Genomic DNA, 20,510 nt, shown 5'->3' with positions numbered 1-20,510 from the left:
GGCACATGCCATCATGCCCAGCTAATTTTTTCTAGAGATGGGGTTTCACCACGTTGTCCAGGCTGGTCTTGAATTCCTGGGCTTAGGCAATCTGCCCACCTCAGCCTCCCAAAGTTCTGGGATTATAGGCGTGAGCCACTGTGCCCAGCATTCACATGTTTTTCCTTCCCCTGGAAGTTGTTGTTTTCCTTGAGACAGAGTCTCACTCCCTTGCCCAGACTGGATTGTAGTGTCACATCACAACTCACTGCAACCTTGACCTTCTGGGCTCAAGTGATCCTCCTACCTCAGCATCCTAAGTAGGTGGGACTGCAGGCACATGCCACTATACCTGGCTAATTTTAAAAAAATTTTTTTGTAGAGATGGGACTTCACCATGTTGCCCTGACTGGTCTCGAACTCATGGGCTCAAGCGATCCTCCAGCCTCAGCCTCCCAAAGTTCTGGAATTACAGGCACGAGCCACCATGCTGGGCCTGTTCTTTTTGTGTGTGTTTTGTTTTGTTTTCTGAAACATCACTTTCCCTTTTGTTGGCACTTAGTAAGTTTAACATACAATTGATCCCAAAAGCCTTTACTTTGATTGCGGCTTTAAAAACCAACTTCCTATCCTAGTCATAAGTAAATAAATAACTAGCTGAAGTTGGATTTTACTGCTACAAGCTTATTGTTATGACCTGCCTTATCTGGGGGTAACTAAATCTTGTGTAAATTACATTCTTTTCTTTATTTGGTTTCATTTAGTTGCATAAGGCTGTTAAATAGTTGAACAGATATTAATGTTTCCTGTTATACTTGTACCAGAACGTGCTCAGAGAAAAATGTTGGACAGTGTGACTTTAGATCCATTTTCGGGGATCTATTTGGGAGAGTGTATGTGGCCAGAATGTAGTTTTTTTATTTTTGGAGCTTTCTCTTAAGTTACAGTGTTTCTCATGGGTGTTTTCCCTGTTCCTGCTCTTCACCTAGGATATTGGTTTCTGTTCACTTTGGTTCCCCATCTTTTCACCACCCCTTATTCACCTTGACATACTTCTGCAACTACATAAACCACAGTCTGTTCAGTTTCTCATTAGAATAGTATTGTCCATTCCTGTAGGACAAGTTCCAAGCCCACCAGCTCCTTGTCTTTATTAATCCTTCCTATTCTAGCTCTCAGGGTTCTGTTTGTTTTCTGAGATCAAGAGAGTACTTTCTCCGTCATCCATGTGTCCCATTTTGTACTTGACTCGAACATTCTTAGATGCCCTTATATATTCTGCCTCAGCCACCTTGTGTACTGGCTTTTCAGGACAGAGCATGTTTTCTCAGCTGTTAGTGTTTCTTTTGTACCTGTCACATAACAGTAACTTAGTAGTTAATTATTTCTGTTAAATACCCAATTATCTAGTTTTCTGCTTTTAATTTCTCAAAGTAACCTTGGTGGTTTTTAAGTGATTTGTTTCTTTCTTGTTTGTTTTTTATAGATGTAAAAAAAGATTGGTCTGACCATGCTCTCTGGTGGGAAAAGAAGAGAACTTGGCTTTTGAAGACACATTGGACCTTAGATAAGTATGGTATTCAGGCAGATGCTAAGCTTCAGTTCACCCCTCAGCACAAACTGCTCCGCCTGCAGCTTCCCAACATGAAGTATGTGAAGGTGAAAGTGAATTTCTCTGATAGAGTCTTCAAAGCTGTTTCTGACATCTGTAAGACTTTTAGTAAGTATTACATAAATTCTTAAAATACGAATTATGTGACGTACATATGACCAATGACTGACATAGCTTATCCCAAGGAATGGGGTGTAGGGCTGAACTGTCTATGTATACATGTATGTGTGTGAAATTTCTACTTCATTCAAGTTTTTCTATTAAGATAAATGCTGGGTGAAGGTGGAACAGGAAGAACCTAGTAGAGATTCTTTCCTTACTAGAATTATATCTGATATTTGTTATTTAATACTTTGTTTTTGTGGGGAGGGTAAGGAAACAGGCACTGTTTTCAGGGGAACATACATGACTTTGCAATGTTTCCTTCACATAAGTCACTATTTGATTTTAGTGATTCAGGCAGGTTGTGTCACTTCCTCCATTGAAGGCCTGACACAGCTCCTAAGGAAATGACTATGAGTGTTGTCTTCCTTCACCAGTCTACAATTTGAACATCCCTGTAGTATTTCTATTTATGCATTCTGAAATGAGATGTGGGTTACTTTGGCTGACCCAGTTATGTCATATGACAGGAAGTATTCAACCATCTGAGAAAATGTGAACTGCTGTCACTACCACTAGTGCAGAACTCTATTGTATTTTTTCCTATTTGAGAAGTTCTTGGTTAAAGATACATTTAGTGACTTCGTATTTTAATTCCAATAAAGAACTACAGTTTTTTATTCATGTTAAATTTTTAAATTATACTAGTAATTTATAAATATATTCTGTTGTAAAAGAATCAGTGAATATAGACATACATAGTAAGCTCCCCTTTCCCCTAAGTAATCATTCTTGACAGTTTGGTGATTTTCTATGCATTTATTTATCCATACATACCGGATTGTTTTTTAATAGGAGCATTTTATGTGTATTTTTTAAACTCAGTAATGTCTTAGAGATTTTTCTATGTGTTATACATTCTTTTAAGCTGTAATTCAGAGTATAGACGTACTATTAATTTACATCCAATCACCTCTTGGCCTTTTTGGCTAAGATCAAGTATAATTTATAACCACATTTCCCTGTTAATGATCAGTTAGGTTGCTTCACTCTTAGGGCAAATGCTGTAACATTTTCAAATGTTTTAAATGTTGCCGAAAACATTTGAAAATATTTTAGTTGGGCTAGCGCCAGCGTACCCAGTCTTCCTTGCTGGTGTCAGCACCCACACCCACTGCTAGAGCCTGTGGGCAAATGCTGCTCCTGTACAATGTCTCAAGCACTGGCCTGGGGACAATATGGAGGTGCCAGGACTGCCTGCCTCTTAACCCAGAGCCCTGACTGTTGCTTATGCCTGTAGGCTTGGAGCTTGGAGGAGTCCGAATCCTCACCCATTTGTTGTGTTAGTTTGGGCTGTGGCTTCCCTTAAACTAATACCAACTTTTTTTCTGTCTTTCAAGAATCACTCATTTTTTTACCCTTTTATGTAGTTTCCTGTCTCCTAGCAACGTTACAAATGTTCATCTTCCCTGTCCTACAATTTTTAAAGATCTTTTGCTGTCATTTCAGGGGATTTGGGATATAGGAGGGGAGATACAGGTAGATTCACATTGCCTTGTTGATCTAATGCCCTTGAAATTTTTTATATGTGAAACAGGTTTATTATTATTATTATTAAAATAGAGAAAAGTACAAAGAATACCAAATTCCCGTTATCAAGAATTAATGATTGTTGATATTTTGTCATTTTGCCAAATGACAAATAGGACTTGAAGTCAAAGTAATACTGGTAAAATTCTTGAGTCTCATTCTCCTAACTTCCCTTTACAAAGCAACTACTATCATAAGTTCAGTGTGTATCTAGTAAAATACACAGACGCACACACACAGACACGTATCTCTGTGTGTATATATCCATAAATGGTATGTGTTATTGCCATTACCATGTAGGTATTTTCTTACTCAGTTTTGTATGTGTGTACAAGAATTTCTCTTGAGTATCCACCTAGAAGTAGAAGTAAAATTGCTGTGTTTTAAATATATACATAATTCATTTCAAAGTACTATCAAATTGTCTTCCAGTTGGTTATCCAGTTTGTATTCCAACCAGCAATGTATGAAAACCCATTACCTCAAATCCTCACTAACCCTTGATTATGGTCTGTTTTATTGTTTTTGTTTCCAAGAGAAAAAGACAGTATTTTGTTTTAGTTTACAAAGCTAAGTATGTTTTTAAATCGTTATTGGACATCTAAGTTCCTTTTTTTAATTGTTTATGTCATTTGTCCATTTTTGAGAAATTAATAAACTTTAGTTTTTGCAAGAGTTGTAGGTTCACGGCGAAGTTGAGCAAAAGTACAGAGAGTTCCCACATACCCTCTATCCTCACACATGCACAACCTCCCCACTCTCAAAATCTGTACCAGAGTGGTACATTTATTATAACTGGTGCACCTACATTGACGTATCATTATCACTCAGTGACAGTAGTTTACGTTAGGGTTCGCTTCTGGTGTTGTACATGCTTTGGGCTTGGAAAAATACGTACTCATATGTATCTACTATTGTAGTATTATACAGAATAGTTTGACTGTCCAAAAAATCTTCCTGTGCTCTGCCTATTCACCCCTCTCTCCTCATCGCCACCACTGATCCTTTTACCTAATTTTGCCCTTTCCGGAATATCATATGCTTGGACTCATACAGTATGTAGCCTTTTCATATTGGTTTCTTTCACTTCATAATAGGCATTTAACTTTCCTCCGTGTTTTTTTGTGGCTCGATAGCTTATTTCTTTTTTTTCTGCTGCTGCTGCTGCTTCTTTTTTTCTTTTTTTGAGACAGAATCTCGCTCTGTTGCCCAGGCTGGAATGCAGTGGCACGATCTTGGCTCACTGCAACCTCTGCCTCCCGTCTTCAAGCAGTTCTTCTGCCTCAGCCTCCCAAGTAGCTGGGATTATAGGCGTCTGCCAGCAAGCCAGGCTAATTTTTGTATTTTTAGTAGAGATGGGATTTCACCATGTTGGCCAGGCTGGTCTCGAACTTCTGACCGCAGGCGATCCACCCACCTCCACCTCCCAAAGTGCTGGGATTACAAGCATGAACCACCACGCCAGGCCAGCTCATTTCTTTTTAGTGCTAAATAATATTCCATCTTTTGGATGTGTCACAGCTTATTTATCCCCTCACTTACCGAAGGATATCTTGGTTGCTTTGTTTTGAATAAAGCTGCTGTAAACATCTGTATGCAGGCTTTCAAGTGGACATGTGTCTGTTCATCCATTCTTCTTTTATCTTTCACCATTGATTTGTAGTTCTTTATAAATTCTAATATGTGCTGCAAATAATTTCTCCTGGTCTGTTTAATATCTTAAATCTTTGTTCATGATTAATTTTATTTACTTTTTATTTTTGTCTTTTTTGGTCATGTAGAAGTTAACGCTGGTTTGTGTTTTTGGGGTATTTAAAAAAGCTGTTCCTATTTTGAATTACAGGTATCTGTATTTTCTGCTAGTACTCTTAGAGTTTTGTTTTTCACGTTTACCACTTTTATCTACTTAGAATTTACTTTTGTGTGTTTTGTGAAATAGAGATGTAGTATAGCATATTTTAGGAGAAAATGCTAGCCAACACTGTTTATTGAATTGTCTGTTATTTCTCCACATAAGCATAATGTCAGCTCTGTCATAAACCAAAATTCCATGTTGTGTGGATCTGTTTTTGTATGCTCTATTCTTTTCCATCGATCCATTTATATGTCCTTACATGGATAGTACACTGTTTGAATTTCTGTAGCTTCATAATAAATCTCTGTATCTGGTAGGGCAAGTACCCCTTCTTTGCTGTTTTTCAGAATTGCGTGAGTTGATTTTGGAATTATATGTTTCTATATGAAATTTGAAATAGTTTGTTAATTTCCAGGGAAAATTCCATAGTAATTGATTGGAAATGCATGCATTAATTTTATGTAGGTCTTTCCATTCATGAATAAAATCTCCTTTTGTTGAAGTTACGTTTTTTGTCCTTAAATAACATTTTATCTAGAAAGATATTGTACTTTTTTAAAAAAGGTTTCTTCCAGGGGCTTTATACTTTTTCTAATTGGATACTGCTATTAGGAATGCTGTATATTTTTTTCTTATAATCTAATATCTGATACCTTGCTGAACTCTTTGATAAATTCTGATAATTTATTGATTCCCTTGGATATGCTTATTTTTTACTTTTTATTTATTTTTTGTTATTTATTTATTTATTTTGAGACAGAGTCTCCCTCCATCACCCAGTCTGGAGTGCAATGGTAATATCTCGGCTCACTGCAACCTCCACCTCCTGGTTTCTACTACTTCTTCTGCCTCAGCCTCCCAAGTAGCTGGGACTACAGTTGCGCACCACCATACTTGGCTAATTTTTGTATTTTTAGTAGAGATGGGGTTTTGCCATGTTGGCCAGGCTGGTTTGGAACTTTCGATCTCAGGGGATCCGCCTGCCTCAGCCTCCCAAAGTGCTGGGGTTGCAGGCATGAGCCACCACGCCTGGCCTTCTCTTGGATTTTATATGTAAACAATCATATCTCTTCTAAATAATAACTTTTCTCTCTTCCTTTCCCATTTTTATACATCTTATTTATCTTATGGTATTCGATTAAACCTCTAGCACAGTATTGCATAATAGCAGTAATGATGACTATTGTTGTGTTGTTCCTGACTTAAATGGAAATGCTTTTAACATTTGACATTGAGTTTAATATTGGTTGTTGTTTGGGGGGAAATCTTTTCCTGTTTTGTTTTGTTTTGTTTTTTGCTTTTTGAGATAGTGTCTTGCTCTGTCACCCAGGCTGGAGTGCAGTGGTGTGAACACAGCTCATTGCATCCTTGACCTCCTGGGCTCAAGCAATCCTCCTGCCTCAGCCTCCCAAGTTGCTGGGACCACAGGCATGCACCACCATGCCTGACTAATTTTCGTATTTTTTTGTAGAGACAGGGTCTTGCTATGTTACCCAGGCTGGTCTTTAACTTCTGTGCTCAAGCAGCCCACCTGCCTCTGCCTCCCAAAGCGATAGGATTACAGGCAGGAGCCCCACCACACCTAGCCTGTTTTTTGTTTTAATTGTTAGTGCCTTTAACTCAAGAATGCATGTAACCAAATGGAGCTTAGGGAGTGACTTGACCAAGATCACACAGAGAGTGACAAGAACCCACCTAAGTGGTTCTTGTCACCTAAGTGGTTCTTGTCACTCTCTGTGACAAGAATCTAGAGCTCCTTATACCTTACTTCATTATGCCTATCTTCACTGGCCTCATGCTGTCATCAAATCTCATAGATTTTTTCCTATAAAATGTTTTATGCGTTCATTCTTCATTCTACTCTCTGCTGTGTAGAATGAAGTTAGATGTTGAGAAGATTTTCAGGTTGTTACACTAATACTGCTCCACCTTCCTAAATATATCTGTAGTGGGTAGTTGGTCTTCCATTATTATTACTCCTCCTCCTACTACTACTACTACTACTGTTTTTGGCTGCATGGCATCTGAACCTCTGGCTCTGTGTTTTGGAAATGTCATACCTTATGAGTTGTGTGAGACAAAGCCCACCTCCCTCTTAGAGAAACCATAAAGTCCAGATAGTTGTTTCCCAACCCTCCTCATAGAGTGCAGGCAGTTGGCCAGGTCTAGGTTACATGCACATCAGAAATGTCTCCTAGAACTTTGAGTCAGGAACTCGTGACTCAAGCCAGGATGGCAAATACCTCATTCTAGTGGCATACATGGCCGCAACATCCAGCTTCTAAGGACAAAGCCATATCCAGTGAGAGCACTCATCCATGCATTGAGTATATTGGCCCGTTTACTCCTGGGGGATCTCATAGTGTTAGAATTTTGCGTTTGCAATGTTTTAAATTTAGATTACAAAAAGATACTATATAGTAAGCATATCTACATTATCCCATTTATGTTTAAATATTCACCTAGAGATATACTTGGAAGTATTTCACTAGAATGTTGACAGAGGTTATCTCAGGGTGATATATCAAGTATGTACTTTTTATCCCCAATTGTTTTCTTGTTGTTGCTGTTTTTAACAATTTAATATGTAATATTTGTATAAACAAGAAAGCTATTTTTCATTCAAGGATCAAAACCACTTTTAGCTTTTTATGTTTTTGTTTTTCTCTAGAATGTAAACTTCTAAAGTCAGAAACATGCCTTTCCATCTTTGTGTTCTCAGCATAGGGCATGGCCTTAGAGAACATTAATTGAATGAATAAGAGGAAAAAATGATGGAATAAAGAAATAAGGATCAGTTAATCCTATCACTGGGATCAAATGGAAAGTAAGGATCTATGACCTGGCATGGTGGCTCACACCTATAATCCCAGCACTTTGGGAGGCTGAGGCAAGCAGATCACTTGAGGCCAGGAGTTTAAGACCAGCTTGGCCAACATGGTGAAACCCCGTCTCTACTAAAAATACAAAAAGTAGCCGGGCGTGGTGGCACGTGTGGTCCCAGCTACTTGAGAGGCTGAGGCAAGAGAATCACTTGAACCCGGGAGGTGGAGGTCGCAGTGAGCCAAGATCACGCCACTGCTCTCCAGCCTGGGCAACAAAGTAAGACTCTGACTCAAAAAAAAAAGTAGTGATCTGTTACAGGATGTTCAGGGAATTTCTGCTCCATTGGGTAGTTACATTATATTTCCTCTAAACAGTCTTAACAGCTGTTAAGGGTCTGTGCACTGTCAGTATTAATGGGTAGAAATTTACATAAGATTTTGATAAGTTATAAGACTAAAGTCTTTTCTACAGAAAAGAGAGGGTCTTAATGAGTGGTAATTTTATTTGTGGATATATTAGAGAATACTCCAAGAACTAAGGCACTTGATTATGAAATTGTCTGAAACAAAAGGGATTGTGCTTTACAGACTAGTCATGTTTACATGAAAGAGCAGATACCAAGGACACAAATTTCAGAAATCTAGGAGATACATAAAATTTAGATGATCACAGTGTTCGGTGAGAGCCCAAGTACTTGACATGTGTGAATATATAGATGTCTTCACATGCTGGCAGCATGACAGGGAAGAGGGTTATCTGATAGCAGGCTCTATGCTGCAGTCTGCTTAACATCATGAAGAATTCGGGGTAGGGTTGGAGTCAGTATCACAGAGCAGGGTTCCTAAGATGGGGTCCCCATTTGGAGGAAACCGGGAGAAAAACTAGGGCATAAAGATCCAGTCAAATAGTTATACAGTTGAGGTTTGGCTACAGAAATAAATAAGAAAACAGCTAATTGGCCTTAGATAATAGTGTAATATATATTTAATAAATGCATATTTAATACATAATTTAACACTGTTATTGCTATAAAATATTCCTTGGAAGTCTATAAAATTTTCATATGTGTGTTAGGAAAGAGGGAAGGGTAGTTGATTTGCCAAGTGATTAAATTGTGTTGGCAAACTCCGGCCTGCAGCCTGCTTTTGTGTAGCTCAGGAACTAATTATCATTAGGCTTTTACATTTTTTTTAAGGGTTAAGAAAAATTAAAATAATATTTTTTATGCTGTGAGAATTATAAAAATTCAAATTCCCATGTTCATAAATAAAGTTGTGTTGGAATACAGCTACATTCATTGGCTTAGGTATTGTCTGGTTGCTTTTGCGTTACAGCAGCAGTGTTGAGTAGAGCTGCATACCCTAAAATATTTACTATCTTTATGGAAAAAGTTTGCCAACCCCCGAATTACATTATGGAAAACATTAGTCTAGCGGTTTATTTTTTTTTTCACCACTGAAACTGAAACACTGAAGTGACAGTGTATACCTCTTCCCAGGAATAATTAGGGTTTCTTTCTATTAATTATTTTAGATTACTTAATTTTCAACCCGTTATCAAATATTTCCCCCAAATTAAAATGAAGTCACTAAGTAGTGGTCATTGTGACTTAATTAATTTAACTCTCTTGTGTCTACTTTTGTGGCTTTTGCTTACTTACTGTATGAGCAGTAGAATTAAAACTAAGAAAGATGAGGACATTTCCATTGCTACCAAAATACATTGTTACCTAAGATCACCAAGTAAATGTGAAGGGTGTGCCAACCACTGAAAAAGGACAGTGATGCAAGACCAACAGAACACCATTTAAAGGGAAATACCTACTTTTGCTGAACACTGACATTTCCAAGCTTTTAATTTGGTAAAAATTATCTTTTATAATTTAACTCTTGAGAAAATGCTTCTGTATAATAATTTTTTTCTTCCAAAAACGTACTTTCAGATCAGTGCTTCTGTGTAATAATTAAATGAAGTTTTTGTTGCATTTTCCTTTTCTTTTGGACAGAAAGACTGTTGGCAAAGAAAGTCTTTTTTTTAATGTCATGTATTCTGGCACGCAGGCTTCACAAATGAAGAGCCTTATTGAGAGGAAATGAAACTTTTTCTCCCAAAATCTGACAATCGACAGAGAACTACTATAAAAGAACATATTTTGTGTTTAGAGCTTGTGACCATTCTATATTATCAATAGGACATGGCATTTGGGTCTTTCTGCATTAGATACATGCTAATTCATTCCTATTTTTTCTCTTTCTGTTCTAGCCTTGTGAAGAAGAATCTATCTGATAGGGATAGAGAAGCACAAAATGCTAGTGGAATAGAACTCAGACTGACTGAAGCTCAAATGGGCTTTAAAATTTTTATAATTATTGAAGTGGTTTAGGTAAATAAGCTGTATGTAAGAACTCTGTACAAAAGGTTTGTCTTAGTGGTAACAATAAAGATTGGATTTTTGTTGTTGTTTTTTTTTAGACAGAGTCTTCCTCTGTCACCCAGGCTGGAGTGCAGTGGCGCGATCTCGGCTCACTGCAAGCTCTGCCTCCCAAGTTCACACCATTCTATTGCCTCAGCCTCCCAAGTAGCTGGGACTGCAGACGCCTACCACCATGCCCGGCTAATTTTTTGTATCTTTAATAGAGACGGGGTTTCACTGTGTTAGCCAGAATGGTCTCAATCTCCTGACCTCGTGATCCGCCCGCCTCAGCCTCGCAAAGTGTTGGGATAACAGGCGTGAGCCCCCGCACCTGGCCCCCCTTTTTTTTTTTTTTGAGATGGAGTCTTTCTCTGTTGCCAGGCTGGAGTACAGTGGTGCAGTCTCGGCTCACTGCAATCACTGCCTCCTGGGCTTAAGCGGTTCTCCTGCCTCAGCCTCCCAGGTAGCTAGGACGACAGGCGTGCACCACCACACCCAGCTAATTTTTGTATTTTTAGTAGAGACAGGGTTTCACCGTGTTTGCCAGGATGGTCTCAATCCCTTGACCTCACGATCTGCCCACCTTGGCCTCCCAAAGTGCTGGGATTACAGGCATGAGGGGATTTTTAAATAAAGATGGAACGAGTTACTTAAGCTGCTTTTTTGTACTGCAGCCTCCACCTCCCAGGTTCAAGCAATTCTGCCACAGCCTCCTGAGTAGCTGGGATTACAGGTGCCCACCACCACACCCGGCTAATTTTTGTATTTTTAGCAGAGGTGGAATTTCGCCATGTTGGCCAGGCTGGTCCTGGACTCCTGACCTCAAGTGATCCACCTGCCTCAGCCTCCCAAAGTGCTGGGATTACAGGCGTTAGCCATCATGCCCGGCCAGAAATCTAGATTTAACAGTGCGTTAAACTATTAAGAGCCTTCTTTTTCACAGAAGAAGTTACTTGAGAAAATGAAGTGGTTGCTGGAACTGGATTCATTGTTCAGTTGTGTCTTCAAGGACAAACTCTTTCCATCCCTCAGTTCCTCATCCCTCAGCATGTCAGGTTGGCCTCATGATTGTAAGATGCTTCCTAGAGCTCCAGGCATACATGGATTGAGTAGCCCTCATCTGAAATTTGAAATGCTCCAAAATTCGAAACTTTATGACTGCCAGTGTGACATTCAACGGAAATGCTCATTGGAGCATTTTAGTCAGGTTAGGGGTGCTCAACCTATAGCTGCATTCCACACCTGTGTCCTAACAGCAAAGCAAAACATCCCGGAAGCCCCCCTCACATGCTACTGGCCCACCTTAGGTCATATGACTGCCCTTAGCTGCAAGGGAGACTGGGAAAACATGAATATCACTTAACTTTTCCAGTTTCCGTATACTAACCGCAAGCAAGAGGGCTGAGAAATGGCAAGTCAGTTAGCCGATCAGCAGACCTGCCAAATGCCCTTTTTAGTATCTAGTCAGTCGAACTGAGCAATAGAGCCAGGAGTTTAAAGAAATAAAAAATGAAATTTTTATTAAGGAGAGGACCCAAGGGACATCTTATAAGCTGTGTCCTTTAATTTTATTTATCCTTTTGATCAGTTTTGTTAAGGTATAATTTAAGGTAAAATAATCGTAATGGCAAAATTCAGTGCATTTTGACTAATGGACCACCAGCAAGATATAGGATAGTCCCCTCATGCCCCTCTGCTGGCAGTCCTCTTTACCCTTCTGACCTCTGCCAACCACTTACCTGCCTTCTACCACTATAGTCTTGCCTTTTCTAAAATGTCATATAAATGGAATCCTACAGTATTTGGTCTTTTCTGTATGGCTTTTTCTACTTAGCATAATGCTTCTGACCTTCATCCATATTACTGTGTGTTATCAATGCCATTTTGTTACTGAATAGTACTTTGTTGTATGGATATACCATAATTTGTTTATCCATTCACCAGTGGAAGGGCTGGGGCTTTTAATTTTTTAAAAAGCTTCTGTGACCATTCACTTACAGGTCTTTGTGAACATAGGTATTTACTCAAGAACAGTAAAAGCTATGAGTAGGTTTCTGGGTCATATGATAAGTGGATGTTTCACCTTGTAATAAATAGCCAAATTCTTTTCCAAAGTGACTGTGCTATTTTGCATTCTGCCTGGCAGTACTTGAGAGTTTCAGTTGCTCTGTTCCTTGAAACATTTTTCAGTTTGGGGTATTCTAGCAGGTGTCAGAGCCTATCTCCTTGTGGCTTTAATTCACATTACCCTAGTGACTAATGTTGTTGAGCATCTATTCATGTGCTTAGTTGCCACCCATATAATGGTGAGGTGTCTGAATCCTTCGCCTGCCTCTCTTTTAAATTAGGCTGCCATCTGATTGTGTTGTAAGCATTCTTTGCATATCCCAGATATGGAAATTTTTTGGGTATGTTTTGCAAATATTTTCTCACAATCTGTGGCTTACCATTTCATTAACAGTGTTTTCTAAGAGCAAAAGTTTTCATTTTGGTGAAGACCAATTTGTGATCTCTGTTGTCCCATTTCTTTTCTGTTTCCTTCCTTTCTGGTACATTAAGGGGTTTTTGGTGGGGTTTTTTTTGGGGGGGAGGTGTTTTGATTACATTGATCTCCACTTGTGAATTACTAGCTATTACGACCTTCATTTTGCCATTTTAGTGGTTGCTCTAGGGTTTACAGTATATGACTTTAACTTATTCACAGTCTACCTTCAAATAATACACTACTTCACACATAGTATAATAACCTTACAGCAGTTTAGTTTCATTTCTTCCTTCGTGTCCTTTTTGTGTCATGTATTTTACTCCTATATATGCTAAACCCTACAATGTTATTTTCCCCCAAAGCAGTAAAGTATTTAAAAATGAGCAAAATGGTCTTTCATATCACATATTTCCCGTTTTTCAGTGCTCTTTATAAGTATCCTTTCCATGTGGTCTCCTTTTTCTTAAGAACTTCATACGCCTCTCTTTTTATAGTGCAAGTCTACTGGTGATGAAGTTTTGACCTTTTGTTTATAGAAGTTTTGATTTGGTCCAGGCACAGTGGCTCATGCCTACATGTCGTCCCAGCACTTTGGGAGGCCAAAGATCACTTGAGCCCAGGAGTTCGAGACCAGCCTGGGCAACATGGCGAAACCCCATCTCCAAAAAATACCAAGAAATTAGCTGGGCATGGTGGCATGCACCTGTAGTTCCAGCTGCTCGGGAGGTTAAGCAGGGAGGGTCGCTTGAGCCTGGAAGGCAAATGTTGTAGTGAGTTGAGATTGTGTCACTGCACCCCAAATTGGGCAACCGAGTTAGACCCTGTCTCCAAAAAAAAAAAAAGTTTTGATTTTGCCTTCATTTTTGAAAGATACTGCAGCTGGGAGAAGAATTCTAAACTTCCCCTCACCCCCCAGTAATTGATGTCCCTCAGTTGTCTTCTGGTTTGCATAATTTCAGAGAAGTCTATTATTGTTCCTCTGTGTTTTGTGTCTGCCTTGGAAGATTTTATCTTTACCCTGGTTATCAGCAGTTTGATTATGATGTGTCCTGAAATCATGTTTTTAAGGTTTATTCATATCTTCGAGTCTATTGGTCTTTCTGCTGCTAATCTGCTGTTAATCCCATCCAGTGCCTTTTTCATTTGAGATGTATTTTTCATCACTAGAAGTTTGATTTTGGCTTCATTTTTATATAGATTTTTCATTTTTTTCTTTATTATGTTTGTTTTCTTCTAGTTTCTTAAACATGGAATATCTTTATATAGCTATTTCAGTATTTTTTATCTATCATCTGAGTTATTTGTGCTTCCCCGCCCCCACTCTTTACTCCTGGCTGTGTGTCATTATGCGTCATAGTGGCTGGATTTTTTTGTATTGAGTAGTCTTGACTTTTTTTTCTGGTCACCAAATTACTTGGAATTAGTTGGATTCTTTTGCTTTGAAGCTTTATTAGGGTAGACCAGAGGCAACATTAGCCTTAGGACTAATTTAGCCTCATTACTGAGGTCATAGTCTTCTGAGGGTGGTTCTCAGTACTCTGTGTAGAGGTCTTTCTGCTCTCCGTGATGGGAACATTAACTCTTTTAGCCGTTGGTTCTTTCTGCAGTCTCTGGTAGCTTCCTCTTAACAAATGCACAAATAGGATTCAGCTGGACTCCAGGAAACACCTCTGCAGACCTCCAGAGCACTCTCCGTGGAGCTCCCTTCTCTCCTGTCCCCTGCCCCACACGTTCTAGCCACCTTGTCATACCTGAATGCCATTCCAGATCTCTCAACTCTGCAAGACCAGGGCCCATGCGCCCCTCCCCTGCCCTTGGGCAGTAAGCTGGTACACTCAGTTCATCCTTTTAGTCTTTCTTTTGTATATCTTGTTGCCTAATGTCTGAAAGTGTTTTTCTTTTCCTTTATTTCTTATTGTTTAAATAAAACAGGAGAGTAAATCAAGTTCCTGTTACCCCAACTTACTTGAAATCCTCCATTCTTAATTCTTCCTAGATATTCTTCTAGCCTTGCATCTTTCTTAGAAAGCCATCATATGCTCATTGAAGCATTACGTATAATAACAAAACCATTTCTTTAACCAAAATTTTAAACTGAAACACACTCAAGGCTGAACTCATGGTATTCCTTTCCAAATCTCTGTGCTCCCTCCTCCCTCTTGTCCGCCTTCCCCCAAGCAATCACCATAGTAGTAAAAGGCTTCTCCATCCCAGGTACACATACCAGACACATGGGAGTCATCCTTAGCATTGCCCTCTTCCTCACCTACACATCTCATTATCACCTCCAAATGTTTGTTTTGCCTCGAGGGTATGTCTTCAGTCTTTCCACTTCTCTCCATCTCCACCCTCCACTCCTCCGGTATTCCAGCCACCACCTCTTCCTGCTCCAGGAGCCTCCTAAGCAGTCTCGTTTATCCATTCTTGTTCTTTCCAATGCATTCTTTATTCAGTAAGCAGAAAGATTTTTTTAAATTATTTTTTAATCAAAGCAATAAATGCAGAATTAAAGTAAAAAAGGCTTGTACCATGAAACTACTTTCCTGCCTGATTTCTCCCCAGTGCCTGGTTGCATTCCCTACCACTTTCTACTATTTTACTGTTTCTGGCTTTTATTTTCATAATTCTAAATATGTGCTTATACTGTTACTTCTTATCAATTTTAGATATCTGTTGATGTTTTTCTACTCAATCCCCTTTTTTTTTTTTTTTTTTTTGAGATTAAGTCTCGCTCTGTCCCCCAGGCTGGAGTGCAGTAGCGCAATCTTGGCTCACTGAAACTTCCACCTTCCTGGTTCAAGCGATTCTCCTGCCTCAACCTCCTGAGTAGCTGGGATTACAAGCGCACTCCACTACACCCAGCTAATTTTGTATTTTTAGTAGAGGCGAGGTTTCACCATGTTGGTCAGGCTGGTCTTGAACACCTGATCTCAAGTGATCCACCTGCCCTGGCCTCCCAAAGTGCTGGGGATTGCAGGCGTGAGCCACCTTACCTGGCTTCAACCCTTTCTTCTTTATTATAACTGTTATAATTTTTGGCTGAATCACTGTCATTGTTGACATTAACAAAGCAGACATTTTTACTTTCCGAGCCAAAATGTGTATTTTTACCTTTCCTATCTCGTATGCCTTTTTTTTTTCCCTCCTTTTAGAGATGGGGTCTCACCATATTTCCCAGGCTGGTTTCTTTTCTTTTCTTTTCTTTTCTTTTTTTTTTTTTAGGAAGAGTCCTGCTCTGTCACCTAGGCTAGAGTGCAGTGGTGCAGTCTCGGCTCACTGCAACCTCCACCTCCTGGGTTCAAGAGATTCTTATTCCTCAGCCTGCCGAGTAGCTGGGATTACAGGCACATGCCACCACGCCTGGCTAATTTTTGTTTTTTTGTGTTTTTTTTTCTGAGACAGAGTCTTTATCTGTCACCCAGGCTGGAGTGTGATGGCGCGATCTTGGCTCACTGCAACCTCCACCTCCCAGGTTCAAGCAATTCTCCTGTCTCAGCCTCTTTAGTAGCTGGGATTATAGGTGCGTGCCACCATGCCCAGCTAATGTTTTTATTTTTAGTGGATGTGGGGTTTCACCACATTGGCCAGGCTAGTCTTGAACTCCTGACCTTAGGTGATCTGCCCACCTTGGCCTCCCAAAGTGCTGAGATTACAGGCATGAGCCACTGTGCCCAGCTTAGTTTTTGTATTTTTAGTAGAGATGGGGTTTCACTATGTTGGCCAGGCTTGTCTCAAACTCCTGACTGCAGGTGATCCACCCACCTCGGCCTCCCAAAGTGCTGGGATTTCAGGCGCTAGGCTGGTTTCTAACTCCTGGGGTCTCAAGCAGTTTTCCCATCTTTGCTTCCCAAAGTGTCCTATGTCTTTTTACTATTTGCTGCTTTTGCAACATGTATCGGTTGCTGATTTGTTTACTTTCTGTTATTCTCCTTAATTTTCAACATGATCAAATACATTTTCAGATTATAGTCAATCTCCCCACTTTTCTTTTTTTCTTCCTAGACATCCTCTTGCACTCTGGGGTGGATATTTTCTTGGCCAAGGTGGAAAGTCACAGCCCTAGGACTTACCTTCAGCATTATCTTCTTTTCTCTCTTGTATTTTATCTTTTGGGTTTTCCTCAGTGTTAATTTGCTCTCTCATGTTGGTGGAATTCTCCATCAGGATAGTAAGAAAAAGGTGAATGGGATGTAAATTTTTGAGATACTGTGTTTGTCTTTATTCTGCCCTTTAATAGAATTGTGGGATCAAAAATTATTTTTCCCTCAGAATTTGGAAGTCATTGTTAAATTATCTTTTGGCTTCCAATGTTGCTATTAATAGTCCTGATAGTTTTCTTTTTTTCTTTTTCTTTTTTTTCCTTAAGAGACAGGGTCTTGCTCTGTTGCCCAGGCTGGACTGCAGTGGCACATTCACAGCTCACTCTAATCTCTAACTCCTGGGCTCAAGCAATCTTCCTGCTTCAGCTTCTCAAGTAGCTGGGACTACAGGCATGTACCACCATGCCTGCCTAATCTTTTAATTTTTTGTAAAGACGGGGTATCACTGTGTTGCCTAGACTTGTCTTGAGCTCCTGACCTCAAGCAGCCCTCCCACCTTCATCTCCCAAAGTGCTGAGATTACAGGCATGACCACCATGCCTGGCCTCCTAATAATGTTCTTGAGTTTGTTTGTTTGTTTTGTTTTTTATTTTTTCCAAATCAACAGGTCTTTTATTGCATCATTTAAATATCACAAGTAGGTCTTAGGAGTCATCTGATATCTTCTTTCTGTAGCTGGATAACTCTTAGATCTTATTCATCAGCCTACTGAACAGTTCCTTTTTCAGAGACATAGATACCATCCAAAAATTTCCTGATATCCTTGTTTTTAACTGTTGTGACTTGCTGAATCAAAGCCGCTGAATTTGAAACAAGCTTAATGTCATTTCCTTCAAAGATTAATTCATCTTTCTGGGCTTGAGATACCGAACAAGCAATACCTGGTCTCATCCAAACCCTGCGGATGTATTTTTCACCCAAGAAATTTCGGATTTCAACAAGAGACCCATTCTCCTGGATAACGACGTTGATGGGGAAGTGAGCATACACAGACCTCATCTTGTAACGGAAGCCCAGTGTAACACCCTTGATCATGTTTTGTACATGACTACAAATAGTCCGAACGGTAGCCCGTTCCTTTCTGTTACCCCACCATTTGTCAACCCGAAGCCTCTTTTTTTTCTTTCCAAGAAGACTTGAGTTCTACATTGATGTGATTGAAGTCCCTCCCCAGGGTTCCTCTGGGGCCCTTCACGATAACTGTGCGTCCCTTCAGAGTAATGTCAACATTTTCTGTAATGTCGACAGTCTGATTGCTGAGAATGGTCTTCATTCTTGCAGTAGACACAGCAAAAAAAGCTTGAGTTTTATTTTTAATCTTTTTTGTAGACTGCCTTTTCTCACTGGAAACTTTTGGGATCTGTTCTTTTCCCTGCCATTTTGAAATTTTGTAACAACGTGCCCTGCCTGATTAGGGTTTTATTTTCATTCATTGTGCTGGAGACTTCTGACTAGGGGATATTGCTTGTATTTATGGGGAGTTGTTTCATAATATTATTTCCTTGATAATTTCCTCCTCTTTGTTTTCTCTGTTCTCTCTGTTACTGTTAGTCAGACATTGTTCTTGGATGGATCCACTTGCTTGACCTTTTTTTTTTTTTTTTTGGTGATTATCACATTTTAATTTTCAGTGTTTTGGGTTTTGGGTTTTTGTTTTTTTTTTGTTTGTTGTTGTTGTTGTTGTTGTTGTTGTTGTTTTTTGAGACAGAGTCTTACTCTGCCACCCAGGCTAGAGTACAGTGGTGTGACCTCAGCTCACTGCAACCTCCATCTCCCGGGTTCAAGTGATTCTCCTGCCTCAGCCTGCCAAGTAGCTGGGATTACAGGCACTCACAACCATGCCTGGCTAGTTTTTGTATTTTTAATAGAGACAGGGTTTCACCATGTTGCCTAGGCTGGTCTTGAACTCCTGACTTTGGGTAATCCACCTGCCTCAGCCTCCTAAAGTGCTGGGATTACAAGCACGAGCCACTGCGCCTGGCCAGTTTTCAGTGTTTTGTATTTCTATCTGGATGTTTGTTACACAGGTATTCTTAAATATATTTAAGATTTGTGGACTTTATATAAGTTGTACTTCAACAGAATAGTGAAAATAAATGGAAAGGACCCTTCCCCCTCCATTGTTAATATCTAAAGTCTCTTTCTTAATCTCTTTTTTTTTTTTGGAGACAGAGTTTTGCTGTCATTGCCCAGGCTGGAGTGCAGTGGTGCGATCTGGGTTCACTGCAACCTCCGCCTCCTGGGTTCAAGCAATTCTCCTGCCTCAGCCTCCCGAATAACTGGGACTACAGGCGCACTCCACCACGCTCAGCTAATTTTTTGTATTTTTAGTAGAGACAGGGTTTCACCAGGTTGGCCAGGCTGGTCTTGAACTCCTGACCTCAGGTGATCCACCCACCTCGGCCTCCCAAAGTGCTGGGATTACAGGTGTGAACACCACCTCTCATTGTTTTTTATATTATCCTGTTTATCTCTTGTAGATGTCATTGTCTTTTTCTCAGCCTCTTCATTAAGCATGTTGTGTTTTGTTCTCTGTAGTCTGCGTCGTGTCTGTTTCTCATAAGTTATTTTTCTTTTTGTTTGGTCTCTTGTCTTTCCTGTTGGAAGGTTTGTTAGTGTTGCATTGCTGCCATAACAAATTACCATAAGTTTAGCAGCCCGAAACAGCACGAATTTATCTCACAGTCGCTGTAGGTTAAAGGTGTATGTATACACAGTGGCTCACTCATGTCCTCTGTAGACTCTTGAGTGGCTGAAGTTAAGGTGTCAGCAAGGCTGCATTCCTTCCTGGAGGCTCTGATAATGAATTTTGCATGGTAGAATTTGGTTCTGTGTGATTGTAAGACTAAGGTTCCCTCTGGCTTGTCTGCCAGGGGTCATTCTCAACTCCTAAAGGCTCTCCACATTGCTTGTGGCCCCCTTCCTCTATCTTCAAAGCCAGTAACAGCAAGTCAAGGTCTTCTCTGGGAATTTATCTGACCACTCCTGTCTCATCTCTCTTCTGCCTGCCTCTTCTGTTCCTGAGGCCTCATGTCATTACATTGGGTTCACCCAGATAACCCAGGATAATCTCCCTAAAATGAGTTGATAAGTAATCTTAATTCATTTGCAAAAACTCCTCACAGCGGTACCTAGATTGGTGCTTGTGTAACCATGGGTAGGGATCTTAAACCTTTAGTATTCTGCCCACCACAGAAGCCTTTCTCAAGTGTCTAGTAATCATTGGCTGTCTGTTCATATGTTTAATGCTGGGGCACTTTTTTTTTTCAGACGGAGTCTCGCTCTGTCGCCCAGGCTGGAGTGCAGTGGCGCAATCTCGGCTCACTGCAAGCTCCGCCTCCCAGGTTCATGCCGTTCTCCTGCCTCAGCCTCCTGAGTAGCTGGGACTACAGGCACTTGGCACCACACCCAGCTAAATTTTTTTTTTTTTTTTTGTATCTTTAGTAGAAACGGGGTTTCACCATGTTAGCCAGGATTGTCTCCATCTCCTGACCTCATGATCTGCCCACCTCAGCCTCCCAAAGTGCTGAGATTACAGGCAGGAGCCA

General features: G+C 40.0%; 1 protein-coding gene and 1 pseudogene across 11 annotated transcripts in view; one reads left to right on the top strand and one right to left on the bottom strand.

Moving 5' to 3' along the window:
• FERMT2 (FERM domain containing kindlin 2) overlaps positions 1-20,510 on the top strand; it is a 96,456-nt gene that overhangs the window by 30,156 nt on the left and 45,790 nt on the right. For all 11 annotated transcript variants that reach the window (XM_065548820.2, XM_065548819.2, XM_065548817.2 and 8 more), the window contains one exon: positions 1,466-1,699. In XM_065548820.2, coding sequence (XP_065404892.1) covers positions 1,466-1,699 — 234 coding nt within the window. The remainder of the gene's footprint in view (positions 1-1,465; positions 1,700-20,510) is intronic.
• On the bottom strand, positions 15,950-18,262 carry LOC102126576 (large ribosomal subunit protein uL6 pseudogene; annotated as a pseudogene).

Source organism: Macaca fascicularis, chromosome 7, assembly GCF_037993035.2.
Source record: "Macaca fascicularis isolate 582-1 chromosome 7, T2T-MFA8v1.1".
Taxonomy (NCBI): domain Eukaryota; kingdom Metazoa; phylum Chordata; class Mammalia; order Primates; family Cercopithecidae; genus Macaca; species Macaca fascicularis.
This window is presented reverse-complemented; position numbering and strand designations above follow the sequence as displayed.